We start from the raw sequence: 27960 nt of genomic DNA, 5'->3' as shown, positions 1-27960 counted from the left end.
ACACCCTTTCTTATGATAATTAAATCTTTCTTCTTTCCTATCCCCCATGAAAAAATTTATTTTCCAATTGATAAATCCTTGTATCACATCCATCAGAGTCGTTGCATAAACATAGAGATGCCATGCAACAGCAATATTAAGCTTTACCCACAATCACTCGCACATAGAAGAGTATGCCAGAGTTTTGTGAAGTTTTACAGACTTCTTTCCACAAATGTAACTGATCTGGCCTACAAAACCTATAGAGTGAAGAACCAAAAACATCAATTGATGATACCCCAGTAACTTCACTAGATGACATACAAACCTGAGCTATAACATCTGATCAATGACCAACAAAAGAACTATCGATCGAATTTTGGCCAATAGCACCACTGTCTTGTGTCAACAAATAGGCATGAGTATGGTTTAACTTCTCCAGACATAAGACGTCATGCATCTACAAAGACCCCCTTGGCCAGACGGTCAGACAGAGATAGAGATTCTTTAAAAGCTTGAAAAAAATGAACAAGTTAACCTGCAAGATGATAGATATCATGTCCGCTAAGTGCCTACCACTTGCATTAACACTTCCACCTCCCCAAGTCTAGATGCTAGAAGATCAAATTGGAAGCTTTATTGGCAACTAAATGTTGAGCATGAATTAGTGCTGAGATTAGTAAGGTAATTTCTATCCTTAAGATTTTGAAGTCTTTACCAGACAGAGTAGAAATTTCAATCACAATAGAAATTTGGGAATACAGGTTTATGCATGACATCATTCTACTAAAAGCTTTAACTCACATTTCTCAATCACAATCTTACATGTAGCAACACCTAGTACTAACTTGGCTAGTACAGTGTCTTCAGGAAAATTTGAAATTAATTTTTCCCACAGGGTCTTTAGGAGAATTACAATTTCTTTTCTCCCTTTCCCTGGGAGCTGTGGTAACCTATTGTTACAACAAATACAGAGGAAGTCGAGCTTGCCGACCAATGACCTCATTCCAGAGAACCCAAAAGGTTTTCAAGTGGAAAAAATTTAATTGTGTATGACCACGGAAGGAACCTTGAACTTGTCCGGAAGGAATGGTATTACCTGCGGTCTCTCAACCAAGTCATGGTAAAAGGCATACTCTGCCTCATAATCATGCAAATGAAGTTCAGCCTTCTGATTGGTATGATAATGGTGTGTCGCTTGTGCAGACTTTCCAAATCCAAAGATACTAACTCTATCACAAGTTCCCAAAGCTAGCATGATAGCTTGCATACCAGAAGAATAATGAAACTGGTTAGCATCATGGACGAGTGCCCATTCGTCCAGAGACTTCCCCGTCTCCTCTGCAAAACGTTTTGCAGAGTAATACTTCACCATCCGAGCACACAAGATATCGAAGCGGGCATCTGTAATTAGCAAAGGAGCCTTGTGAGAAGCATTGCAGACTGTGTAATCGATCAAATGCACAGGCTGGCAAATGTACATAACCATCGGAACCTTTTCCCCATAGGGATGGCAGAAGCAGCCTTCTCTACGTGCACATCGATGCAGGATATGACTGTTCACAAAGGAGATATTGGTTTTGGATCCTACATTGCGTTGAAACCCCTCAGTCCTAGCATTGTTCAGTCGGATCACAATATCGTGGCTGTCAATCAGCTCTCCATACTCAGTCTTAAGCAAAATCCCACTGTTACCCACAACTGCACACGAAGCATACCGGCCGTTGGAGTCGGGCAGTCCACTGTGCCGATCAATAGGACGCTTGACAAGGTCGATCAAATCCAACATGATATCTGGTTGGAACCATTTATTCCGAGACCAATCGCGAAGGGACTTTCGGAACTCTAACCAAATTTTGTAATACTTAGGAGAGCGGAGCTGGAACGATAGTCTGCCAGTCGAGGCTCTCGTCCGAATGTTAAGGTAATTGGAATGCTGCCACGATGAGAAAGAACGGTACCGCCCCGAACTGCCAAAGTTCCCTTCGAGCAACTGTTCGATCTCTTTCTTATCGTGTGCCTCATTAACATCAATCGCAGCAAATTGAAGCAGCGTTGAATTCGATTCCCGCACTGATGGTTCCAGCGAGACATGATTATCCAACTGAAGATAACTGAAGCTCTGGCGGAACACAGTTCTAGAGCTCAGGGTGGAGACAATCACAATAAGCAGCAGTAGACTGAAGAGCGGACGAAAAGGCCTTTTCATCGCAGTAGTAGTGGAGATATCGGCAGAGCACTCGAAGATCGCCGCTAAATTTGGTAAGAAAAAGCAATAGATCTAAACCAAACACCTAGGGAAAGAAACCTCACCATTTTCAGCAGATACTCCGGAAGAGGAGCTCCAAGAAGCCCAGATAAACCACCCGAAGCTCCCCAAACTACATAACAGAGGCCAACGAGTAAATCTGCAACACACCGATCTTAAAGTGAATTTCTTCAAAACTTGCGGCGCCGAACTGCAAACGAGAAATCGATAGAAGAGATCACTCCAAACGACATCGCTTCACAAGAATCTTCGATAACTTCTAAGCAGAAGAAAGGGCACAAAAAATTATTGAAAAGCGACAAAGAAAGACCATCGTTACTTCCAGGAAATTTACAGACAAACAACGAATCGAGCTCCAGCTGGAGTTAAACAAATTTAAAATAAGAGAATCTCAGAATGCGAGGGAAGTAAAACCAGATCATCTCTCAAGCAGAGATGTGACAGTGTCGACTTCGACTTACAAGAGATTGAGATTCCGAGTCGCCATTGGAGCACTTTCTGAGCTTTCACAGCAACAGAAAAAGCGAAATCCCTAAAAATCCGTAGAGAAGATAGAGATCCACTATGAAGGTTCTACTGGAGGCGGTAGAAGTCTAGAAGCCAAAAGGAGTCGATGAGGAAAGGCAGATAAATTAAAGGATAAACCATAAAGATCGCAATCGATCTCAAGTGGACCCGGCAGTGTCCGCCGTTGGAATAGCACAGTTGATGACTGCCTCGTAAGTGGACAACTCTGATCATGTTTTAATAACTTAATAAGGTAAGACCCATATATGCAATCGTCACTCGTCAGTGCAGGCGCTTCACGAAACAAAAAAACATATGGGTTCGGACCGCACAATGGACCCACGTAAGAGTCAAAAAGGTCCACGAAGGACCAGCATGGCCGCCGGAGAGAGACACATTTCTTGGAAAGTTGAAAGAGTATATAATGGGCTTAATAGGGGTGTCTTTTTAGATATAATTGGGAAATTTGATCCACTACCAACCGTTCGATCTCAATTTTAGGTTTACGATGTATTCCAAAATATTATACCAAATGAAGTCTTAAATTCAAAAGGTCAACTATGTAATTTGAAATGCTTTTAAAGTATGATTGTATAGATCATTCTTCTCTAACCTAGGTTTAGAAGTAGGTACTTTCTAGGGACACACTTATTCTTATATGGATGAATAAGAGCTTTCCTGAGCCAGTAAACTCTATTCTTTTTGCCCTTTTTTTTTTTCTGGTAAGAACTTGTTAAAAAAGAAAGCATCGTTTGCTTTTCATAACATCATGTCATACCTTATGAACCTGAATTATAACCTAATTTTGGCTATAACTCAGTCTTCCATTGATTTGATGCTATTGTAGAACGGAGATCTTCAAGATGTTGGGTGCCTAAGACGTAAAACCCACTACATGTTGAGTTTGAGAATATGAAATAAGTAAATGTTGAATAAATAGTGGGACTAAATGTTTAAAACTCTAGGTAGAAGAATGGGACTGCATTTGATATGATTTCTTAAAATACATGCATCAAAAAATACAAAACAAATGGAACCCAAAGACTGCAAAAGGTAATATTTTGACAAGATTTCCCCTTTTAATTAACTCTTTGGTTGAGTTTTTTTTTTTTTTTTTTTGTGAAAGTTGAGCCCCTTAGATGCGCATGTTAAAATGAGGGTTGGTAGTTGACTTAAAAGAACTCCTTTTCAATGGATATATTATCCTCACCCACAATGAGTGACAAAAATTTGCATTTAATATGATAAATAAGTGGATGTGGATGAGTCGATAAGACATAAGATAATCATTGATTTAATAATAATAAATAAAACAATAATCACAGTTCTTTTGAAATTCAATATTCTTTCAAGAAGCATCTTCTTAACGTGGACAAGTGTGATTGTAAGGTGTCTCTCTACCGGTAAAAGAGATTATAAAGGCACCTCTCTGCTTATAAAGAGGATTTATAAGGATACTCTTATCCATGAAAAATATTGTAAAGGTTTTATGTGAGAGAGTCTATTTTTATACGTGCGCATGAATTAACAAGAATACATGAAAAAATATTCATATTGAAATAACCTAGAGGGGGGTGAATAGGTTATACTAGTGAAAATTCTAACTCTTTTCAATGTATAGGTCCCAAGTGTGATTGCAAATTAAAAACGATGCAGAATGAGTAAAATATGTATAATCATACAACACAAGATTTATAGTGGTTCGACTCAATCCAAGTCTAGTCCACTCCCTACAACAATCCTCTTGTAAGGTATTCCATTATATCTCCCTTTCAGTACGGTAGGTAGGGAATAAAAACCTTTACAATATTTTTCATGGATAAGAGTATCCTTACAAATCTCACTTATAGGCAAAGAGACGTCTTTACAATATCTTTTGCAGGTAGAGAGGCACCTTACAATCTCCTTTAAGGTAGAGAGACACCTTACACTCTTTTAAGGATAAGAGAATCCTTACAACCTTTTAAGGATGAGAGGGTCCTTACACAAGCTTAAGTACAGTCTAGACTTAATGTAAAATAAAAAATGGAGAAGTGGATTACCTCCGGTGTGGTGCAAATGAAATATGCAATGATGATAGAATTAATGTACATTTTGAAGTCTTTTTTATGCTTATAATATAAATGTCAAGATGTAGATGGTCTTGAGTTCATATTCTGGATCCATCAGTCGACCGCTATAGGTAGTCAATCGACCCCCAAAAGCCATTGAGGTAAAATATAGCCGTTGTGGCACTTCCAGGCAGTCACCGGTTGATCGAGACTTTTTATCGATCGATCAGCTATGGTCTCAGACAGTTTCGATTGATCGGGGCTTCCAGCCGATCGACCGCCAACATGACAGACTCTGTTTTGACAGAATATTGTCATACTGACCAGCCATCAGTGTTTTGATCATAACTTTTCAGTCTGACCTCAGATTGATATGAAATCAATTGTGTTGGAATCGTGACTCAATTTTTTACAATTTCTATAAAAGGTTTCATCTCCTGATACCGACTCTAATATTACCCAAAATACCCTTGAGTCAGATTAATGTGGTTTTCATACAATTTTATTATAACACATTTTTCCTAATATGTTCCTCACCACTTAGAGACTTTTCATACTTTGTCAAAATATGCTCTATAGTAATTATAGTATGATGCAATGCACATGCATGTGGTGAGTGCATATATATATATATATATATATATATGTAGAAGTTACAAATTACATTAAAAATGATCAATCTATCATAGTGGTTTTCTTCTTCACTTGAACCTTCCACTCTTTGGCACTTTATCTTATTTTCTTTTTGTTTGCAATTCAAAGTCTTCGAGCTTCATGTCTTTACATCTTGAAGCTTGAATTATTTTGATACATTATTCAAGTATTGATACCAACTTGTTGATACTTCTCATTTGATGACTTCAATCTTCATTTCTTCATTTCATTTATCAAATTCGATATTTGATATGAAGTCTCTACAAAACAATACTTGAAGGTAAATTGTGAAATACCTTTATATGTTTGTTATCATCAAAACCAACTATAGGACTGTGGCCATATCCCAAACACATATAAGAGCCATTTTTTTTTTTCATGAGGGTAAGTGATCATTTTACCCTTATGTATCTAAACATAGGGGTCACACTCATCCCACAGAAAACATTTTTTCATTTAAAAAATTTTCTCCTTACTTCCCCGTGCAGCGGTGCATTGAGACCTTATTTTTATATTTTAGCCAATCAGGGCAAGCACCTCGAATACGTTCATATTTATTGCTTGATGCATGGCTTGACAATTTTGGGGGAGACTAAGAGCACCACTAATGTAAATGGCCACATAAGGGGATTGCTTTCATTTTGAAGTGGGAGTATATTGATAACCTAATAGTTTAATCATCATGTCACTTTACATCTTCACCCATGGCGAAAGCTCTTGCCTTATTTATTATTGAGGGATTTTTATTTTATTTTATTTTATTTTAAAGTAAAAAAGTAGATCGTTGGAGATCACACCACATGACCACTTTGTATGGTTAGATTATCCAGGTGACTATCTAATTTAACACTAATTTAACACGTGGCAAGCATGCACCATAATGGAACTGGGTTGAACCGTTTTAGATATCGGATCAATTGATTCTGATACAAATTGACCGATAGGCTTGATACACCTAATACAATACCAATATTTAATACCGTGAGTTTTGGAGCGTTCCCAATTTAACGACGACCGAACCAAAAGCCTAAAAGCCATTGCATGTGCCCATCCCTCTCACTCGTGTCACCCATGCTAATGCTAGCAATTGCATTCATTTGGCAAAAGTTCGCCTTCACCCATGGTGGGTATGCGACCTTAGAATAGTGATCCACCATGTGTTCTCATAATTACTTTATCTCGGTCATCAGGGAACATAAATTAAACAGTTTTGAGTCGTTAAATCTACGCGTGAACAGACTTAAAGTTAAATCTGTATTATCTTTTTTGAATTATATATTAGTATTATCAAAAAAGAATTGCCATGATGTTAATGTGTAGATTCTTATGCGTAGCCTCTCACATCCCATCTGTGGATATTAAACTCTCTCTTGTTAAAACCCACTATCTAAGTATTTACCATATGATTTAATTATCCACCACATCATTGATGAGAAACTGCACTTTTAACGTCATATAAATGCTATTATACAGATTCCTACTTGCGGCCTCTCACATCCCATTCGTTGATCCTACATTCTCTCTCATTAAAACTCGCTAAATATCTATTAGATGATTCAATTACCCACCCCATCATCGTAATTCTCTCGAGAAGAAAATAGATAAAGGAAAATGAAAATGGTTAGACTATGTGGCACCTACAAGATGACCAAATTACCACTCGACCCTTGTGAAATGAAAAATTCCTCAATCACTCTCCTTAGGAGAATTACAAGTTCTTTTCTCCCTTTTATCTGCTGGGAGTTATGGAAACTATTATCACAACAATTATAGAGGATTTCGAACCATTGAACCCAAATCCAGAGAACCCAAAAGATTTCAAGTGGGAAGAACTTACTTGTATATGATAACAGGAGGAACCTTGAACTTGCTAGAAAGGAAAGGTATAACCTCTGGGCTCTCAACCAAGTCATGGTAAAAGGCATACTCTGCTTCATAATCATGCAAATGAAGTTCAGCTTTCTGTTTGGTATGATAATGGTGAGTCGCTTGTGCTGACTTTCCAAACCCAAAAACACTAACTCTATCACAAATTCCCAAAGCTAGGATGATTGCTTGCATACCAGAAGAATAATGGAACTGTACAGCATCATGGGCAATTGCCCATTCATCCAGAGTCTTCCCTGTCTCTTCAACAAATCGTTTTGCAGAGTAATACTTCACAATCCGAGCACACAAGATATCGAATCGGGGATCTGTAATTAACAAAGGAGCCTTGTGAGAAGAATTGCAGATGACGTAATCGATGAAATGCACAGCCTGACATATATACATAACGATCGGGACCTTTGCCCCATAAGGATGGCAGAAGCAGCCTTGTCTGAATGCACATCGATGCAGGATATTACTGTTCACGAAGGAGATATTGGTTTTGGATCCTACATGTCGTTGAAACCTATCAGTCCAAGCATTGTTCAATCGGATCACGATATCGTGGTTGTCGATCAGATCTCCATACTCTGTTTTAAGCAAAATTCCACTGTTCCCCACCACCGCACAAGTAGAATACCGGCGGCCATCGGAGTCGGACGGCAATCCATAGTGCCGATCAATTGGGCGTTTAACAAGGTCGATCAAATCCAACATGATATCAGGTTGAAACAATTTATTCTGAGACCAATTGCAGAGGGATTTTCGAAATTCCAACCAAATTTCGTAATACTTCCGAGATCGAAGCTGGAATGATGGTCTGCTAACAGAGGAAGTCACCGCCCGAATGTTAAGGTAATTGGATTTCTGCCATGATGAGAAAACTTACTAAGAAAGACTCCGTTTGACGTGCAAACGTCAATTGCGTGCCGCCAGGTAGGTAGCGATGAGGATTTCTTGGCCGGTTTTGTTCGTTGTTTAGTTTAAACAGGTTTCCTTCACCCTTCACCCTTCACCCTTCAAGTTCAAGAAATTGTTTCATCCATGGTGAAGGAACTCTTCGTTTTTTTTATGATGTAAGAAAATTTTCACTTATAAATTTTAAAGGATTTTTATCGGCAGTATATAAAAAATAAATTTTAAACAATATGAAATTGATAGACTATTATATGGTTTTTATTTTTTTATTTTTTATTTTTATTAATATTTTTTTAAAAGAAAGAGTATAGTATTGATATTAAGGGTTCCGAAAGATACCTAAGATTACATTTTCTCAGAAAGAGAGATTCTCCTGCATACCCTTGGTGAGTTCTTCAGGTAAATCACTAATATTGAAAAACTGCTCTCTCAATTCTCTTTGGAAAAGTTGGATTGGAAGAATCATTCTTAAAACGTGTCATTATTTTATCATTATATTTTGTTGATTGGTTAAAAAAAAAAATCCAATAATTAGATTCTCTCCACCCAAAATGAAGACAAATTTTAACATTTAATAAGAGTAATAATTGAATGTGGATCAGATAATCAGGGATTGAATATTAATAAACAAAGCAATATTCACAATACTCTTCAAGTTGAATATTCTCTTATTTAAGTGTAGGTGGGCTTGTGTTTTTAGCCAATCAGGCTTGTGTTTTCTGTACAAGTCCCTTTCGTTCCTTTTATTATTGGGAATAGTGTCATTTTATTCTATATATTCTGCGAAAAACTATTTTCTCCAACTTTGGGTGCATAATGTCGCATCTGACAGCTGGGAGCTTGAATGCACATCGTAACATATGAACACATATTCTTAAAATTTTTCAGCCACCGAATGTCATATTGGGAGTTGGTGAGGAGTTGAATCTTTGGTTGGGTCATGTAATTCTGTCACATTGTAGAATGATATTATGATTCTAATTCTCGCATGGGAAGGCTGACATCTAATTAGGTCAAAGTAGGTGTGTTAAACGGTTTGTGTTAGTTTAGTTCTATTTGATTATATTGGTTTATCAATCGATACAATTCAAATCGAAACTGATAGCTATCGATCATATTTTTTTTGGTCTTCTTCCTATCGAACCTCTTTTCCTATTGTGAAAGATTATAAATACTATTTATGAGTCTCATCTAATTATCATAACCCGTGCATTAAGAAATTCTCTTTGCAGTTATTTTTATTTTCTATTGAAAGCATGCGGATTATGGAAGGTATCCCTCCTAAAAAATAAAAAATAAAATAAAAGAAAAGAAAGAGAGCTTTATAAAACCCACTTGCCCTTTTACTTATAGGGTTTAAAAAGTGTAAATAACAAAAATAATTTCTTAGAACCAACGTGCATAGGAGGAAGGGTTTCCTATAAGGAAACCCTTAAGTAATGCTGCATCTCTTTCATAAATCATGAAATTGATTCATTGAATTTGAGAGCTAAATAAGTTGTCAATTTTATATTTTTTGAGAGTTGTATCTAAAATTTTTTCTATACTATATATTTGTTGGAAGAAAGATTTTAATAAGTATAATAAGTTTATGGTATACTATTAATCTATATATAATAAAAATCTTTATGGGACAACACGTCATTGAAGTGGCTATTAGGGAACTTAAAACTGTTTTTAGTTAAATCTACACGTGAAAAGTCTTAAAATTAAACATGTATTATTCAAATCAAATATCAGTATTATGGGAGAAGGTTTCATTAGATGTGAGATAAATGCACCAATTGGGGGAGGGTGTATCTATTAGGAGGCATTTATTGAAAAGATGGTGGAATCTATGCTAGGATGTGAGAAGACGTGCATATCCTTCTCCCTAATATTATATATACATTGGGTCAAGATTAAGGTTTCAAGAATTAGCAATTTGGATCGAGAAGGCTTCTAATTTAGATCAGAATTGATGACCATTGATCCCAATATTTTACAAGTCACATGGCCAATTCCTGTATAAAACCTCAGAATCATTAGGGTTTTTTAGACCGATTCAAACCAATTCTAATCCAAATCAAAATGAAATGAGCACTGATTGCTTGCATCACTGGTTACATATTAGATAAAGTTACCTTCCCTAGATACGTATATTTTCTTTTGTTGGAACCTTATTTTATCAATCAATCAATATTAGACGACAATGAAATGACATAATCACATCACATTTCTTACTAAAAAATTATAAAGAAGGTTTCCCAGCTCTCTGTGGGGAAGAATATGCACACCACACTAATGGGTGTCTTATAAAAGGCAAGATTTATATGGGACTCACATTTTAAAGTGAGTGATAAAAATAATAAAAAAATTAATGTGACAAAGGAATTACACACTAACCATGTGGCAATCTTTACCCTAATATTATATAATAAATAGAACCAATAAGACTTAAATTATCACAATTTTAGGCGGCCGGCATTGTCAGACTCGTTTCAAGATGTTACTTCCTTAGTTACGTACGTTCCGAATCCTGCCTGGCACGAGATGCATGAATGTGATGAACTCGACATGTTAACCTAGATGGTGACCAAAATAAAATATAAAAAATTTAGATGATGAGGTGAGCTATATTTTTTTTACGGTAAGGAACGCTGCAAGTTCGTGTAGGACACCACGGAAGCAGTTATACACCAACAAATGTAGTTAATGAATGGACATACATAAGCATCTTTAACATAGTGCATAATAGTCTTTTCGCACTTATTGTGTCTAAATTACTTCTTTCTAACATGTGGGTTCCTTCTCTAGATGGATCATGCGGGGCCTTCCACCCAAAAAATAAGATATGCGTTTTTCACACACACATTTTTTTTTTTTTGTGAGGGTGGGGGGCGAAAGAAAGTTTATCACTTTATCCTACGAAACTTGTTTTTAGATATTGTTATTGGAACCATCAGTCAACTTCATGGATTTAAGGTTCTAATAGGAATGGGCATAATCTGCATTATCTGATTAATACTGTATCTCAATGTTTATTTTAGAATTGAGCATGCATTCACTTCATATGTTCATTATTAACCATTTTCGCTCTTTATTTAGTCACTGGAATACATGAAAACTAATAAAACTTATTTGTTACTGTTAGATCTTCAAGAAATTTGAATACAAGGCTTCTAAAAAAATCATAGACCTATGTTAGAATTTATATTTATTTTATCATAACTAAGTTTCAAGATGAGATTTTTCTTTTATGAGTTTTATGACTTGTAATGGTGTGAGACTCTTAGGGTCAAGATAGTGAAAAATGATCAATAACACTTTATGGGTGCCTTAAATTCCATTCATGACCATTACCATGAGTGGGAGGTGGGCAAAAAGAGTTGATTGAGATTAATTTCATTTATGAAATTAATTCTTAATTCATGCCATAGATTATTGCCAAATGGAGGTAAATGGTCAATGTCATTATGTGGGTGCCCTAAAGTTCATTCGTGGTCACTACCATAAGTGGAGAAGTGGGCTAGAAAATGATCAATAATACCCTATGAGAGCTCTAAATTTCATTTATGACCATTATCATGAGCGGGAGGTGGGTTAAGGAATTGATTGAGATTAATTCAATTTATTGAATTAATTGGGATTAATTCATTTTATTGAATTAATTCCCAATTAATGTCCATATGACATTATTCTCCAGTCAACTTGCCATTAGTTGGAGGTTACTCTTGGGGAATCCAAGAGGGTGCAAGGGTTGGTTTTGGGTTTATATAAACCCAGCCAAATGCCTTGCAGAGATTTACATTCACACATTGACACTCCATCTATTTCTACTATTTGTAACCATACAAGTCTTTTTCTTTCTTTTATTTTCTTTAAATCTTGTGTAAGGTTAGAGGGGGCTGCTGTGCTGTAGCCTTTTGCTCCTAGAAGGGACTAGAAGAACTGTCTCATCTTCTAGTGAAAGGTTGTTTTATCTTAGAGGTAGAAATGCAGAACAACTCTTAACAATAGAGGGCATCAATTACCTTAAAGGCAGCACTACAAGTGTGACTCAACCTCAATTATGATCAAAGTTTCTTCAGTTGCTGTGGTGGTGATTCAACATCTATTTGAAATCTATCCCCGTCTCATTTCAGCCAAGGATCAATACTACAACATCATAGTAATTTCTATTGCAAAAGCTTTATATTACAAATTGTTTTATTTTTGTAAGAAATTATAATACAATTACCCAATACTTTGAATTATTTGCTTCTTATTCTCTATTCTTTAGTCTAAATTTTTCAGTTGATTTTCAATCGATTCAAATTCACTTCAGCCGATTCTTGTATGATTTATGTATTTTAAAACCTTAGTCAACTTTAAGAACGTTGACTTTTTTTTTTTTGAGAAAAGCTTTCTCACGATTCAATAGTAAAATTTCCTTCCCACATAAGGTTTTATTGCTATTATCATTATTTAGTCTCTCCTACTGATCATGTGGGTTTCACATGGATGATTCCATCATCTGCATTGCCATTTGTGTGACGTACAGATTCTTCCCTACACTAGTGTCATGAGAAACTATTTTCTTTTATTATTTATGGAAGGAAACAACCTTTTAGATTTTTTTATTTTATTTTATTTTTTTCTGGTAAACACCTTTTATATCACTAAATTTGTCAAGTGCTATTAAAAGATTCTAAAAAAATGAAAAAGAAAAGGTATTAGAAGATGAAGCGTTCCTTGTCGTTTATATTTTTTATTTTTTTTTGGGCCTTCGAATAACCCAACTAGGTTGCTGGGGGCAAAAGAAGGGGGGAGAAAGGAGGGATATACGTATAGATATAGGTGAAACAGAACGGAGAGCCGAACACAAGACCTCTTTGGTCTTTATGCCAAAGGTTGCCACCACTGAGTTACAAGTTGGTATCTATATTGACGACATAAATTGCCTCGGTTTGTTCATCACTGTTGTTCGGGCATTTGCACTTTGGCATTCAGGCCTCAAAGTACATTGGGCCTGGGTTTTACTAACTTGGGCTTAACAAATCCGGTCCAGTAAGGCCCAACCATGTTTATTTTTGGATTGGGCTATGTTTAGGCTTTGAAATGTCAATGCTAGGATGAAGGGGTCCACATCCTTTGCAACGAGCGGTGAGGTGCGATGAACATCGGACGGTTGAGAGCATCTAGGCATAAATCCCAAGGGGCTTTCAGTCACCCAATGTTCACTACACCCATGTAGCCGTTGCTGACAATTTTCACATAGGTGGAAGCTTTAAGCCAGGCTGACCTACATGTTAAGACGGCAGGTACATGTAATAGACAACATTTCGATATCATGTCCGTTGTAGAAACTAAGGGCTTCAATTTAGAATCTAAATGGCCATTTAAAATTGAATTGAAAAAAATCGGTTTAGTTTTGGTTTCCATTTGATTTTAAAATTGAAAAACCGTTGGTTAGGTGGCTTATGACATTAATAAATATTTATTTATTTTTGATAATGATGTAAAAAGTTGGCCCAAAACCTAAAATTCGACGCCTAAATTGAATACAAATCAAGTGAAAGCAAATAATGAACCGCACCAATTCAATTTGATTCTAATTTGGAAAACGGATCAGTTCTAGTTTGGAAAACAAACTCCTATTCAATTTTTTCCACTCTTCAGTTCTCTCTTCTTCGCCTCAGAACTAAGCCTTAATCAATATTGTACTGCTACGGTATTTGGTGCTCTAACCTTAATGCCGGAGCTGAATAACAAGTCAAAAGGAATGTGCAAGTCTAGGAGTGTCTGTGTTTTGACCTCTCTGAAATATGCTTTATTGTTGGATTTACTACACAGTATTTACACCTCAAAACATTTTATTTTAGTGGGAGGGGCTGCCGGACATGAGGGGGTCCACATCATTTGCAGTGAGCGGTGAGGTATAGTGAGCATCGAACGGTTGAGAATATCTGAGTATACGTCCCAAGAGACTACCAGTCATTTGATGCTCACTGCACCGGTGCAATGGCTATAGACGATTTTCACATGACATGAGAAGTCTGGGGTTAATTTGAAAATTTTAATTTATCCGGAGATAGAGATGTGGAAGTTTGTTTTTACAGAGGAATGAGAAAAGAAGATAAGATGTATCAAAACTAAAAAAGTTAGGAATAACCCTAAAGGGATCTTTCAGTTGAGGAAGACCAATACTTCAAAAGTAAGATGACATGATTCATAAGTTCAATTCTCATTGGGGTTGAGAAAAGAAAAAAGGTTCAAAATAAAAAAGTTTTGTGTAAATATAGGATAAACATAGGGAATGATAGCAATTAGTTCTAATGCTAATTTTATTACTCGCTACACTAAGATTTCTAGAATCTAGACTGTAAAAGAAGTTATGGATTCTTATTCCATTATATATAAATAGGATTAAGTTTTCTGTTATGAAGGTGAAGAAAGAATCTCTTCATCAATGATGTTATGACTTATGAGGCTGTGATTGGAGTATATATGGGCTCTAACTCCCATCCCTTATTGTTTAGGGTGTATATCTAGTGTAAAATGCTCTCATCCCACTATTCCAGGGTCTGAGGATAGGCATAGGTACACAGCCTTACCCCTATTTTTTTTGTGGATAGATTGTTTTCCTTTTTCAAACCCGTAACCACCAAGTTACAATTTTACCATCGTGCAAAACTATTATTTTTTAATCATAAAAAGTTCCCTTCGCCAGGTCTATCGTGAGAGGTTCAATGAGATGGATGAACAGATTCTTTCTCCAGCATGAAATTAGATCCAAATTAATATATTTATAATAGAGAGAGAGAGAGAGAGAGAGAGAGAGAGAGAGAGAGAGAGAGAGAGAGAGAGATTACGCACATTCTTGGAATATCCTAGTTAGTAGTGACTCAACACTCAGATAGGAACGTGGGAAATTGTTGACTTGTAATCTTTAGTTGCTGGTCTATTATAATTTTGTATCTAATCTAATCATCGTCCTTTAACACGCGACCATTTGCTTCGTGTCCAGCATGTCATCTCGTTTACTCTCCCCAATCATTGATTGGTGCCATGTGGCAAATACTCAGGGTTCAACCTAAGCTATGTTCCAAGGATGATTTGTAAAGAGAAGCATTGATAAAATTTTTGCCACGTGTCTCTCAGATTAATTACCCAGAAAGAGTTCATTCATTCCCTTCTACTTGAGTCTTTACTCTTTAGTCTGCAGCTAGGCAAAGAGACAGAGGTTTTCCTTTACGCTATAGAACTCCTCTTACTATTAAAAAATGAAGCTCTCAGCGACACCTTCTTTATATCCCTTCCCCATCCCTGGATCTCTTCCTCGTCCTCCTTAGAAATGGAGAGTTTTTGGGCATTTCTCTTCTTCTTCTTCATCTCCTTCCCTCAACTCTTACAGTTGCAGGCTTCCTCGGATTACATTCGACCACCTGCAGGGAACATTATATTCACTTCACACAAAGGGTCAGAATCTGACCCACAACAGGTTCATGTATCACTAGCGGGAAGTGATCATGTGAGAGTTTCATGGATTACAGAAGATAAAAAGGTTCCTTCATTAGTTGAATATGGAAAAAAATCCGGAAAATACGAGGAGTTGGCAATCGGAGAACATGAAGCATATGATTACTTCTTGTACAAGTCCGGCGAGATCCATCATGTGAAGATCGGACCTTTGGATCCCAGCACCACCTATTACTATCGTTGTGGTGGAAGAGGCCAGGAGTTCAGCTTCAAGACACCCCCACCCACCTTCCCTATTGAATTCGCTGTTGCAGGTATATATATCTCAGTCTTGCACACTTTTTGTTCATTTTCTCCGGAAGGAAAATAATAATAATAATAATTATGAAACCCTAATTCATTATCAATACTTTTGAAGGAAAATAATATCTGATTATCTCTCCTCTTCCCCCTTTCAAATTGAGGTCGGCTGTAAAGATCAATTCTTAGCTTGGATATTAAGCAACAATGGCATTGCTAGGGTTTCAAAACTATGAATGTGTCAGTTTTCATGCTTTATTTTTATTTTTTCTTTTATCATGGTTTTTCATTTCTAGTCAGATTCAGGATTTCAATGGGTTGCATTTGTAGTTATGTTTTTGTTAGTTTTTTTTTTCCCCTTCTTTTGGCCTTCATCAGTTGTTAGGAATCGTCCTGGGGAAGGAGAAGGAGACACGACAATGGCTTCTTCCTCCTTTACTATTGATCTTAATGGAGCATATCAAACAAGGGTTTTGTTTTTAAAACACATCAGATCAGTAAGCCACAACTAAACCAAAAAAAAAAGACATGGATTATTCAAGGGCAACCTATAGTCACTTTTAAAGTGTTCAGGCAAACGGACTTTTTTTTTTTTACGGGGGCGGGACGGGTGGTGTGATTGATTGTGGTGAAGAGGAATCTCTGCATCCACTCCCATTATACGGTATCATCAAATTTAATTAGCTAGGAATCAATAGAGAATGGAAGTATAATGATGACCTTAAGAGTTCAATCAAATGATCACATCATTAGTGGGTAAGAGATTTCCCTCTTGCTAATCAAGAAAAATTAATATTTTTTTTTAATCATCGAAGGGGAGATTGAAGCTTGCTTTATGGAGTTATAGAAAGAAAGCTTTCTTCCTAGGGATTGGAATATGTATTTTTATAATGATATGCCTTTACCTTTACCTAAACTGATAGATGGCTATACCTAGATCAACAACCACTAAGATGGTGCGGAAACCGTCTTTAACTCACACTCTATAGCCATTCCTTGTAGATATATATATAATAATAGTTGTGACTTATATATGATAGAATAACCCTTGGATTGTCTCTAAATATTGTATCCATGGATTGTCTATCTGCTAAATTATTGTCCATCTTAACTATATGAGGCCATTTCGTTAATTGGATTGAGACAAATTCTTGAATTGAAGATGTAAATTATATACTAGGATGGAAACCATAATTATGGGTGAATAAAAAATAAATTAAGGAAAAAGATCCTAAGTACAACACCATAGACAAAAAGGCTAACCTAAGGACCCCAAACAAAAGATCAAAACAACTATCAAAATGATGATACATCAAAAGCCCAGGAAGAAAAGACGACATAATATCAAAGGATGCTACATAAAAAATTAGGGTGAAAAGAAACAACAATGGAAAAGATGATACATCAAGAAATTTAGGAGGGGAGAGAAAAAAGAGGAAAGTCCCAACAGATGATCAGATGCCTATTTCTTTATTTTGATCCCGAAAGTAATGGTTTCCCAGATCCATTTTATAGTACGACTAGAAAATTCATATTAATCTTTTGTTTCTTTCCCATCAAACACAGTGAATCATAACACGAAAAAGAAATTTTCCAATTTAATCAAAGCATAATCATATATTTTTTATTTACCTAAAAAAAAAAATGTGTCATGCTCCCATCGTGAAACACAACCATACACGGTCGCATCCTTAACACTCTTAAGCTATATCTGTATATGTTCTCTAACAGGGGACCTAGGACAAACAGATTGGACGGCATCAACGCTAGCACACGTGGGCGCAGAAGACTACGACGTATTCTTACTCCCCGGAGATCTATCCTACGCGAATGGCCAACAACCCCTCTGGGACTCCTTCGGCCGCTTGGTCCAACCATATGCGAGCCAACGGCCATGGATGGTGACCCAAGGAAACCACGAGGTCGAGAGCATTCAGAGCTCTGAGATTGAGATGGAGCCCTTTAAGTCCTACAATGCCAGGTGGCGCATGCCCTTTGTGGAGAGTGGGTCCACCTCTAACCTCTACTATTCCTTCGATGTAGCCGGAGTTCACATCGTCATGTTGGGTTCTTACGCTGCGTACGCTACTGGATCGGACCAATATAAGTGGCTCCAAGTTGACTTGGCAAAGGTTGACCGGAAGAGAACACCATGGCTCGTCGTTATACTTCACGCCCCTTGGTATAACACTAACACTGCCCATCAAGGAGAGGGAGAGAGAATGAGGAAAGCCATGGAACCCTTACTCTATAAGGCGCGAGTTGACATTGTTTTTGTTGGACATGTTCATGCCTATGAAAGATTTGTGAGTCTTCTTCGTCATCATCTCTCTTCTATTCTGTTTTACTGCGTTGTTATATATATATATATATATATATATATATATTATATATAAAGATATTTTCACCTATGTGCAAATTTACGGAGAAACATAACAAAAATAAAGTATGCACAAAATAATATATGGGAAAAAGAATGTTGTCCGTATTGTGTTTCCCACATCTTTAGGGAGTTTACGAAAAGACACCCCTTTCCCTTGAAAATAGGGGCAGTGTCTAGGTGTGGGGAATACTAGACGAACAATGTTTCTGCTCCCATAATACATATGGATTGAGTTCCCTATCCGACTGCTTAGTGTACGCTAGAGCCTATATGGAAAAGGTTTTTTGTATGCTGCACCAATGAGTGTGGGGTCCACATGGATCATATATGTTTAAAATAGAGGTCAGATCAGGTTCACGTATGATATTGTTCTAGTATGCCCCTGGTCATGGCATTTGAAATCCGTTAAATGCAGAGAGACTCAGTTGATTCCAAATACCAAGATGAAGAGCATACGAAAACAATCATGCATGAATCTTTAAAATAAGGAAGAAAGTGTCACTATAAGTTCCACCATTTTTTATGTGAGAAAGACATAAAGGAATTGTACACAAGGGCATGCATTAAACATTTATGATGAATTTTATTTATTCTTGAAAATTTGGTGCAGACGAGGGTGTACAACAACACGGCCAACCCATGCGGTCCTATGCATTTGACCATAGGGGATGGGGGAAACAAAGAAGGACTTGCTTTAAAGTAAGTATTTTTCTTTTTCAAAGTTCAAGTTCTTTGACGTAAAGTAATAAAATTATGAGTATAGAAAGAGAATGAGAATTAGAGGTGAAGTTATGCATTGCCTTAACATAGAGTATCTTCTTCATTTGTTTTTATATGGTTCTTGAAGCTTTAAGGAACCTTGTTCTCCTCTTTCGGTGTTCCGGGAAGCAAGCTTTGGGCATGGCCGATTCAAGGTATTCAACCAAACTCATGCACATTGGTCATGGCACCGTAACAATGATTCGGAATCAACGGTTGTGGATGGGGTGTGGCTTCAAAGTCTCAGCGTGTCTAGTGTTTGTACCAAATCTTCTTCTTCTACCAAAGATGAACTTTAAAGCTAATGTAATCAACTTTTGGATACCATAGTTATTTTTTCTCTTCCTAAGAAATGCATGTCCTAAATATCCCCTTGTTTGGTGAGTTTCTGATAAGACCTCCTCTAATGCCAAAAATTGTACACAAGTGTGAAAAGAAATCTATTTCCAGTAATTTATTTAAATTTTGTAAATATTATGCCATAATTTTAGTATGTATGAAAGTGATAGGGAAGAATAAAAATAAAAGCCGAAACATTATCTCGTAGTGACATGTGGAATGAATTTTTTTGTCCGTTAACTATAGTCACATATTATATCACATACGAAGAGGACTTTGAGGAAAAAAGTAATTTTAATAATTTTGAAAAAAGATTACTATTTAGGTCACTCATTAAACATATATAGGGCTATGGCATACCAAGTTATGTCCATGTGTAAGGATAATGCCTTTAGCAAAAAAAAAAATGTACAAGGACGATGTCATGTTAACATGCAAATGTATTTTGTTGAAGCTAAAAATTGACATGTGAGTGGAACTTAGGGCCCGTTTGATAACGTTTCTGCCGTTTCTGTTTCAAGAAACGGCAGAAACATAAAATTCCGTTTCTAGAAACAGAAACGGAATTGAAGGTGTTTAATAAGTCATGTTTTTAGAAGTCGATAATAACCAGTGAAAAAATGGCCACAAGTCGTTTCTAGAAAAGGCGAAAACTTGTTTCGCCTGGGTCGTTTCTTGAACCATAAATAAGTATAAATTTCTATTTCTATTTCTGAAAATAAATGAAACGAAACAGTTTTATCAAACGCTTTTTGCTCTGTTTCTGCTGTTTCTGGAAACAGAAACGGCAGAAATGCGTTTCTTGAAACGTTATCAAACGGGCCCTTAGAGTCTACCTCCACCAATTTTGAATCCCATTTGAGATGCCATATGGTGCAACTAGCTGTTGTCATCCTAATGTTACTTAGGTGGTTCAACCACGATGTGCTTCCCTGATTTAATTTAATTTTTCAATATAATATATTAAAAAAACACTATTAATATTTTCATGTATATATATTTTGGAGACAAGAATGTTACTTTGTCATGTAGTCTCTGCACTTAAACATAGAAGGGGAGAATTATGACCCACCCATGTGAAATGCAGAATACACACCCCCATGCTTCTTCATTGGCCTCCCACGTTGGTGCAAGGGCCACACAACTAGATAGTGTTATTCTTCCCATATATGTTTTAAACATGATAGAAATACAATAAAACTATATAAAGCCAATCAATGGTTAATTTTTATTTCTAATAAAAATTATACACATCTTATTTTATCACCTTAGAGGCATGTATATCAATGATGAACATGTGCTTGAGAATAATGAGAAAAAGTCCAATTTGTAGTTTAAAGAGGCCATTGTAATCTCAGATACATTTGGAATCACCCTGTCAAAATAATCAAAATACCTGATCAAAATGTGGCTAAATTTCATTAAAGTCAATCTAAATTTCTAAAATAAATGATTTTCATGAATAAAATTCTTGCTCCTAAAATGTTTTTAATATGAGTTAATTATTTGAACATCACTTTTGAAATAATTCCATATTGTCCTTGTGGTCATATCTTCAAAATAATTTTCTTGACAAAAAATGTTTTACATTAGAAAGCACCTGGAATGAGCTTTAAATGTATTTTGAATCAATAAATTTAGATTTATAGGTGAAAGTTATGAATTTAAAAAAAAAAATTAAGCAAATAAATTAATTCGGACCAAACCGGTCCTAACCAATCCAAACCTGGAACCAACCGGATTCAAATAACCGCTGACTCAACGGATTGACACTAGTGAATAGTGTGATCTTGTGTCAATATCAACTGCAAGTATACTGACAAGCTTGCAACCTCAATGTTCATGTATTCAAATTTAATCTTGGTCAAGGTTAGGTCTGGTTCTGGGATTAGGCTGGATCATTTCTTGAAATGCCCATTCAAAGTCCATTTTTTTTATTCAAAAGTTCATTTAAAAGCTTATCCTAAGTATTTTAAAGTGGAATATAAATTGGAAAAAAGCTAAACAGTAGGTCCCACAAGTCAAGAAATAGAATCTTTTAATACTTGAAAGATAAATGATGAAATTAAGCCAAATTCAAGATAGTTGACATAGTCAAACTTGCAATAGGTTATTTAACATCATTTTAAGGCATTTTAATTAAGTTTCTTAGAAGGATCAAGATATCTTAAGGCATTTTAATCTTCAATGTAGTTATCTTAGGATATCTTTTTATAAGATAGGTGCGTAATCTCATGATATGAATATAAATATGGTTTTAGAATGGGAAGGCTACTTGAAACTATTGGTTGACAAGATCACAAGACTTATTACTCATATGCAAAGGAAACACATTAATTTTTTCTTTTGATGAGAACAAATGAAGCACATTTCGTTTAACTCTCCATTTCTGGAGGAGTGTGTGGTGGAGTAAGACCCAAAGTAATGATTTTCAAAGTTAGGAGACAGAAACTTATCAATATATCCACTCCTTTTGAATCGGTAATGGAGTTTGAAAAAAAAAAAGAATCGATGATGAAGCTTTCTACGTTTATATGCATTTTTTAAAGGAAAAATAAAGCTACCCCGCTTGCGTGTCATAGGAGGGCACAAATAGACTGCAATGCCCCTACCCCATGCATTGAAAATACCTCCGTGTAAGCTCCCATTTTATTTTAATGAGAACAAAGGAAGCACATTTCGTTTAGCTCTTTGTTTCTAGAATAGTGTGTGATGGAGTAAGCTCAACTTAAATATATTATGGAACCCAAAGTAATGATTTTTAATGTTTTAGGAGACATAAACTTATCGATATATCTATTCCTTTTGAATCGGTCTTGGAGTTTGAACCAAAAAAAGAATCGGTCATTGAGCTTCCTACATTTATATGCATGTTTTCTAAGGAAATATAAAGTTACCTGCTTGGGTGTCATAGGAGAGCATAAAAAGACTACGGTGCCCCTACCCCATGCATTGAAGATATCTCCGTGTAACCTCTCATTGATCTGTATGTTGGTGCAGTGGCCACACAAGCATATAGCGTTCTCTTACCTCTTTTATTATGATTTATTTGGAAGAGGGTTCCCTTAAAAGTAGCATGGCTCTTGCACCAGTGCAGAAACCAATGGGAGTACATGTGGAAGCATCAACAATGGAGAGATTTTTGTTTTTTATGAAGTTGGGGCTATCATTTCACCCCTCCTTGTTTCTAGGTGTAGAGACCACGTTGCCTTCTAGGCTTAGTTTTCCTATTTTATTTTGTTTCCAACACTTAATACAGAAGATAGTAAGGTACATTCTCAGAATATGCTACATTCTCAGAATATGCTAGTTAGTAGAGAAAGAAAATGGAGATTTGGGAGTGAAAGGCTATGACTCTAACACACCGATAAGAACGTTTGGTATTAGTTTACTTCTTTAATTTAATCTTATGGAATTTGTATTAGTTTATTAATGTAATGTTTGATCAGGTCTTAATTTGCATGTACTTCTCTTCTTTTTATATCCTCTTCTTCCCCCAGTTTCCATTTGACCCACACTACTCACATTAATTGGTTGGTAGCTCCGCCTCTAACATACAAGAGATTTTCATAAACAACTATACAAATCTCTTGAGATAGTTTCATATCGATTATGGGTAAGCCAACTATCATAAATAAGAGTCACAAGAAACCACCTCACTTCAAGCCAATTGAATTTAAGATGAAAACTTTAACAATATTTAAATCTCAAAAAAAATTTCTGAACTCTCAAGACAATGATCACCGCCCCCATTTGATTCTTGTCTCGCATCTCCTCTCTCACTTCTCAATCATTGGTGAGTTTTGTCATATGTCTTATTCTTCTTGTAGTTTGGAGTGTCTTTAGTTTATTGCTTTGGTGAATAGTTAAGAGGTTTGAGAAAGCCAAATTTGTATGGACATCGCTATGAGAGTTCCCATAACCACTTCATGCCAAAGAAGCAAAGAGGTTTTCTCCACGCAATCTATTTCCTCTTAGTATTAAAATTCTCCTCTGATCGATCGAACCCTTCTTTTAAAATTCCCCTTTTCAATATTTAGCTCTCTTCCACCTATCTCCTGCAGAGAAATGGAGAATATTTGGCCACATCTCTTCTTCTTCTTCTTCATCTCCTTCCCTCATCAACTCTTACAGTTGGAGGCTTCCTCGGTTTACACTCGACCACCCCCTCGGAGAATTTTATCCACACCACACAAAGGTTCAAACTCCGACCCACAACAGGTCTCTCTCTCTCTCTCTCTCTCTCTCTCTCTCTCTCTCTCTCTATACTATTCCATTGATTGATTTATCTGATCTATAGAAACTCATATATACAGGTTCATATATCGCTAGTAGGAAGTGATCATGTGAGAGTTTCATGGATTACAGATGATAAGAAGGCTCCTTCATTAGTTGAATATGGTAAACTACCAGGAAAATATGAGGCATCAGCAACCGGGGAAAATGAATCCTATAATTACTTCTTCTACTGGTCAGGCGAGATCCATCATGTGAAGATTGGACCTTTGGATCACAGCACCACCTATTACTACCGTTGTGGTGGAAGAGGCCAGGAGTTCAGCTTCAAGACACCCCCATCTACCTTCCCTCTTGAATTCGTCATTGTAGGTATATCTCCGCTTAACAGTACAGTATTATACTATAAATTTGATTTTCGGGCCAAATTTGGTATCTCACCACATGGGAAGATTTACCATACCATTGTAGAGGTTACAAAGAGCTCATAATAAGGCAAAATATATCAAGAGTGGATCAAGTCCTCATATGAGAATCATTTTTGTACAGGGCTGATTTGCACAGATGAAATCCACCCTACAACAACTCTGCAGTGGATTCCATTTGTATGGATCAACCCGTATTAGAATGATTCTGGTATTAGAATCTGATCCACATTTAAATATATCAAACCGCTGTACTGCAACTAAGGCGAAATACCTTCCCCAAAAAACAGGAGATGAGCTCTTTTTTAAAAGAAAAAAAATGGCTTTTCTCTCCCATGTTGGGGGGAAAATTGTGAAACCCTACTAATTCAGGATCCGTACTTTAGTTTTCATGCTTCAATGTTTTGGCACGGCCTTCTCTTCTGTTGGTGTTATTGTCAGGGTTTCAATAGTTTTCATTAGTAATCATTTCTTATAAGGTTTTCATTTTTATTTTTTATAGTTAATCTGGCAGGAGAGTTGAATTCATAATCACCTCTTAATTATGAGATGTTGGTACTTCCCAATTGACCTATCCCTTGGCGAGATTAGATCAAGTTCATGTACGAGAACAATCTCGCACGTCCCTGGTTCATAGATTTGTAATCTATTGAATGTAAAGAGAGAAAGTAGATTCAAAATCCACAGACCAAAGACATACGAAATTGTTCTCGTATGCGAACCTAATCCATATTTCCCCCCTCGACAACTGGCTTTATAATTATGAAGTCACTCTCCTTGCCCACTAATAAGGCAAAATAAACATGATGAGTCGATAAACCAATGAACATGGCTAATTCAATGGTCACCTTTCTCCCGGAGTTGGTAGAATGTGGTGAAGTAAAGCCCATCCTATCAAGTGGTTTTGGGTTTGAACGTCCTGGTTCTCATCTCTCTCTCCCCCCTCAGGCCCTAGATACGAGAATCATTATCATACGGGAGAACCTGATCCACTCTCGAAAAATATACCAGAATGGTAACCACTAACCAATAACCACTATTATATGTGTCATGCTCCCTTCGTGGAACCCTTTATATATTAAAATAATACTGAAACCCTAGAATTACAACTGGATTTGAATAAGCTCTAAGATGGTGGATAATATCTGTATATACTAACAGGGGATCTAGGACAGACGGAATGGACGGCATCAACGCTATCACACGTGAACGAATCAGACTATGACGTGTTCTTACTCCCAGGAGATCTATCCTACGCAGACACCCAACAACCCCTCTGGGACTCTTTCGGCCGCTTGGTCCAACCATATGCGAGCCAACGGCCATGGATGGTAACGGAAGGGAACCACGAGATCGAGACATTTTTCATCTTCGAGAACAAGCCCTTCAAATCATACAATGCCAGGTGGCGCATGCCCTTCGAGGAGAGTGGGTCCACCTCTAATCTCTACTACTCCTTCGACGTCGCCGGAGTTCACATCATCATGTTGGGTTCTTACACGGAATTCGAGGCTGGTTCGGACCAGTACAAGTGGCTCGAAGCTGACTTGGCAAAGGTCGACCGGTGGAGAACACCATGGCTCGTCGTTCTACTTCATGCCCCATGGTATAACACTAACACTGCCCATCAAGGAGAGGGAGAGAGCATGAGGAATGCCATGGAAGCTTTACTGTACCAGGCTCGAGTCGACGTTGTTTTCGCCGGACATGTACACGCCTATGAACGATTTGTGAGTCCTCTTCTTCTTTTCTCTCTCTCTAATGGGGGCATTGGAGTTTTATTCATTTCATTCTCTTTATTTGCTTGTTTGACCTTTGGTAGACTGGAGGAATTTTATGAGTGGATCCACTAGTCATACGATCACCTGGTTGTACGGGTGAACATTTATTGTCTGTCTTATTTCTTACCATAATTATATCGATGAAGAAAAATTTTATTTCAAGCGAAAGGGACAGATATTGGAAGCTCATTCGTATGACCAAGTGATTGTATGAACTATAGACTCAATCTCGAAATTAATGACTGAATCAAGAGTGTATTTTTTTTTTTAAATACCAAACAATGACTTTGGGCTAGGATAGGGGTGTTAACCAGTTGGGCTCGATCAAGCCAAAACGGGCCTCACCGTCTTTCTCCTTGCACCCTAACGGGCCTGAAATTAACACCCCCTAAGTAGGAAGACCCTGAAGCGTATCATTTCTGTTACTTGTGTGTATTATACTTTCGGAAAAAAATACCTCCAAGTGGGAGGCTTCAAAAGGAATCTTCAAATGAGCACCTGAATATTTTGGATGAGTGTGATGGAAAAATAATAAACCCCTAAGAGGCAAGAGTGCCAATCAGATTCCTGTGTGAGAATCATTCTTGTACAATCTTGATCCACACAAATGGAATCCAACCCTGTTATGGATTCTAACTGAATTCCATGTGTGTGGATCAAGATCATACAAGAATGATTCTCGCACAAGAAAAGAGGTACGGCCAAGCAATGCCGTCCCAAAGAAAATATGTATTAGCATCAAGATTTGTACCATGGGTTGGAATTATTATAATTAAATTTTATAATGAAATTTTATTCTCTTCTTGAAAACTTGTTGCAGGCGAGGGTGTACAAAAACACGGCCAAGCAATGCGGTCCCATGCACGTGACCATAGGAGATGGGGGAAACAGGGAAGGACTCGCTTTAGAGTGAGTAATTTCTTGTGAAATTTTGAATTCTTTTACGTAAAGTGATAATTATTTATATAAAGAGGATGAGAATTACCAGTGAAGATATTCATTGCTTCAACATTGAGTATCTTAATTTGTTTAATTTATGTCCTTCTTGAAGCTTTAAGGAGCCTCCTTCTCCTCTGTCACTGTTCCGAGAGGCAAGCTTCGGACATGGCCGGTTCAGGGTTTTCAACCAAACTCATGCACATTGGTCATGGCACCGCAACAATGATTCCGAATCAACGGTTGCTGATGGGGTATGGCTTCAAAATCTCAGCGTGTCTAGTGTTTGTATGGAGCATTCTTGTACCAAAGATGAACTTTGAAGCTAATGTGATCAATTTGGAATCATGAACAACTTTTGGATCCACTTATAGTTATTTTTCTCTCCGTATCTTGGAGGTAGATATCCAATATATATATTGATATACATAATTCTTAACTAAAATGTGAATGTATAATATAAGTGTGAGTATTCATATAATGTGTATGAGTTGAACGTGATCATTTAAATTTCTTGAATGGATTATCGTCAGTTTTTACTTGTAGGCTCTTTTGAAGAGGGAAATACTTCAAAGTTCAAAGTCCAAACACCCAAGGGTCAAGGGTCAATCAATTAAAGACTTAAAACGACGTTAGACTTATGATAATAAGATCAAAAGTTTAGCATCATAATCATCAGGATCGTGTGCATCAGATTGGTATTGACCAAGACCAATCCTGATCCTTGACTGATTCCATACCAAAACCAATCTATCAAAGCGTTCCAAGATCGGCATGGTATTTTAGGATCAAGTGGCTCATACCTCAAACCATTCTCCTCACAGGTTCACATGAATGAAACTTGACTGCTACGTGGGCTGCATTCAAGTAGTTGCCAAAGAAATGAAAACCCAAGGGAAATGATGGAAAATTCTACCCTAGGAAGGTATTTTCCAACCTGTTCCTCGTAGGTATTTCGCTGCAATCTAGGTAATAGTCAATTTTTTTCCAACTCACACTATCTAAGGTATTAAATTATCATCGTCATGCATACATACAACAAAATGAACGGGCCAGACGGAAATAATACTTTTAAAAAAGTACAATGTAGTAGAATGTGCAAGTTTTTTTTTTT

The 27960-nt window shown here is 36.8% G+C and overlaps 4 protein-coding genes across 6 annotated transcripts; 2 read left to right on the top strand and 2 right to left on the bottom strand.

Moving 5' to 3' along the window:
* Positions 1-703: 703 nt before the first annotated feature.
* LOC122064670 (beta-1,6-galactosyltransferase GALT29A-like) lies at positions 704-2865 on the bottom strand. Of its 3 annotated transcripts, none has more exons than XM_042628430.1 (2): positions 2710-2865; positions 704-2507 (listed from the first exon to the last, which is right to left on the bottom strand). In XM_042628430.1, the coding sequence occupies exon 2, from the start codon at positions 2186-2188 to the stop codon at positions 1022-1024; it is 1167 nt and encodes a 388-aa protein (XP_042484364.1). In that variant the 5' UTR covers positions 2189-2507; positions 2710-2865; the 3' UTR covers positions 704-1021. The 3 variants fall into 3 exon arrangements, with proteins under 3 accessions (XP_042484364.1, XP_042484365.1, XP_042484366.1); XM_042628431.1 differs by having other exon boundaries at positions 704-2504; positions 2710-2857; XM_042628432.1 differs by having other exon boundaries at positions 704-2438; positions 2710-2847.
* A 4193-nt stretch (positions 2866-7058) lies between these two features.
* On the bottom strand, positions 7059-8713 carry LOC122064680 (beta-1,6-galactosyltransferase GALT29A-like). The gene is made up of 2 exons (XM_042628450.1): positions 8629-8713; positions 7059-8213 (listed from the first exon to the last, which is right to left on the bottom strand). Exons 1-2 carry the CDS (start codon positions 8711-8713, stop codon positions 7294-7296), a joined length of 1005 nt encoding a protein of 334 aa, XP_042484384.1. The 3' UTR covers positions 7059-7293.
* A 6778-nt stretch (positions 8714-15491) lies between these two features.
* On the top strand, positions 15492-19497 carry LOC122064683 (purple acid phosphatase 22-like). Its single transcript, XM_042628452.1, has 4 exons — positions 15492-16001; positions 17719-18293; positions 18981-19069; positions 19218-19497. Exons 1-4 carry the CDS (start codon positions 15563-15565, stop codon positions 19426-19428), a joined length of 1314 nt encoding a protein of 437 aa, XP_042484386.1. The 5' UTR covers positions 15492-15562; the 3' UTR covers positions 19429-19497.
* A 4006-nt stretch (positions 19498-23503) lies between these two features.
* Positions 23504-27340, top strand: LOC122064675 (purple acid phosphatase 22-like). Its single transcript, XM_042628436.1, has 5 exons — positions 23504-23689; positions 23785-24076; positions 25291-25859; positions 26731-26819; positions 26962-27340. Exons 1-5 carry the CDS (start codon positions 23537-23539, stop codon positions 27167-27169), a joined length of 1311 nt encoding a protein of 436 aa, XP_042484370.1. The 5' UTR covers positions 23504-23536; the 3' UTR covers positions 27170-27340.
* Positions 27341-27960: the final 620 nt, after the last annotated feature.

The sequence above is a fragment of the Macadamia integrifolia genome, unplaced genomic scaffold (genome assembly GCF_013358625.1).
Source record: "Macadamia integrifolia cultivar HAES 741 unplaced genomic scaffold, SCU_Mint_v3 scaffold1712, whole genome shotgun sequence".
Lineage (NCBI taxonomy): Eukaryota > Viridiplantae > Streptophyta > Magnoliopsida > Proteales > Proteaceae > Macadamia > Macadamia integrifolia.
This window is presented reverse-complemented; position numbering and strand designations above follow the sequence as displayed.

Excerpts from the sequence above, each read along its gene's own strand:
- LOC122064670 (XM_042628430.1), bottom strand. The coding sequence starts at position 2,188 with ATGAAAAGGCCTTTTCGTCCGCTCTTCAGTCTACTGCTGCTTATTGTG.
- LOC122064680 (XM_042628450.1), bottom strand. The coding sequence starts at position 8,713 with ATGATTCTTCCAATCCAACTTTTCCAAAGAGAATTGAGAGAGCAGTTT. Across the intron at positions 8,214-8,628 it reads ACCTGAAGAACTCACCAAGG|TTTTCTCATCATGGCAGAAA; the intron begins GTATGCAGGAGA and ends TTTCTTAGTAAG.
- LOC122064683 (XM_042628452.1), top strand. The coding sequence starts at position 15,563 with ATGGAGAGTTTTTGGGCATTTCTCTTCTTCTTCTTCATCTCCTTCCCT. Across the intron at positions 18,294-18,980 it reads TTCATGCCTATGAAAGATTT|ACGAGGGTGTACAACAACAC; the intron begins GTGAGTCTTCTT and ends AATTTGGTGCAG. Across the intron at positions 19,070-19,217 it reads AAAGAAGGACTTGCTTTAAA|CTTTAAGGAACCTTGTTCTC; the intron begins GTAAGTATTTTT and ends TGGTTCTTGAAG.
- LOC122064675 (XM_042628436.1), top strand. The coding sequence starts at position 23,537 with ATGGAGAATATTTGGCCACATCTCTTCTTCTTCTTCTTCATCTCCTTC. Across the intron at positions 25,860-26,730 it reads TACACGCCTATGAACGATTT|GCGAGGGTGTACAAAAACAC; the intron begins GTGAGTCCTCTT and ends AACTTGTTGCAG. Across the intron at positions 26,820-26,961 it reads AGGGAAGGACTCGCTTTAGA|CTTTAAGGAGCCTCCTTCTC; the intron begins GTGAGTAATTTC and ends TCCTTCTTGAAG.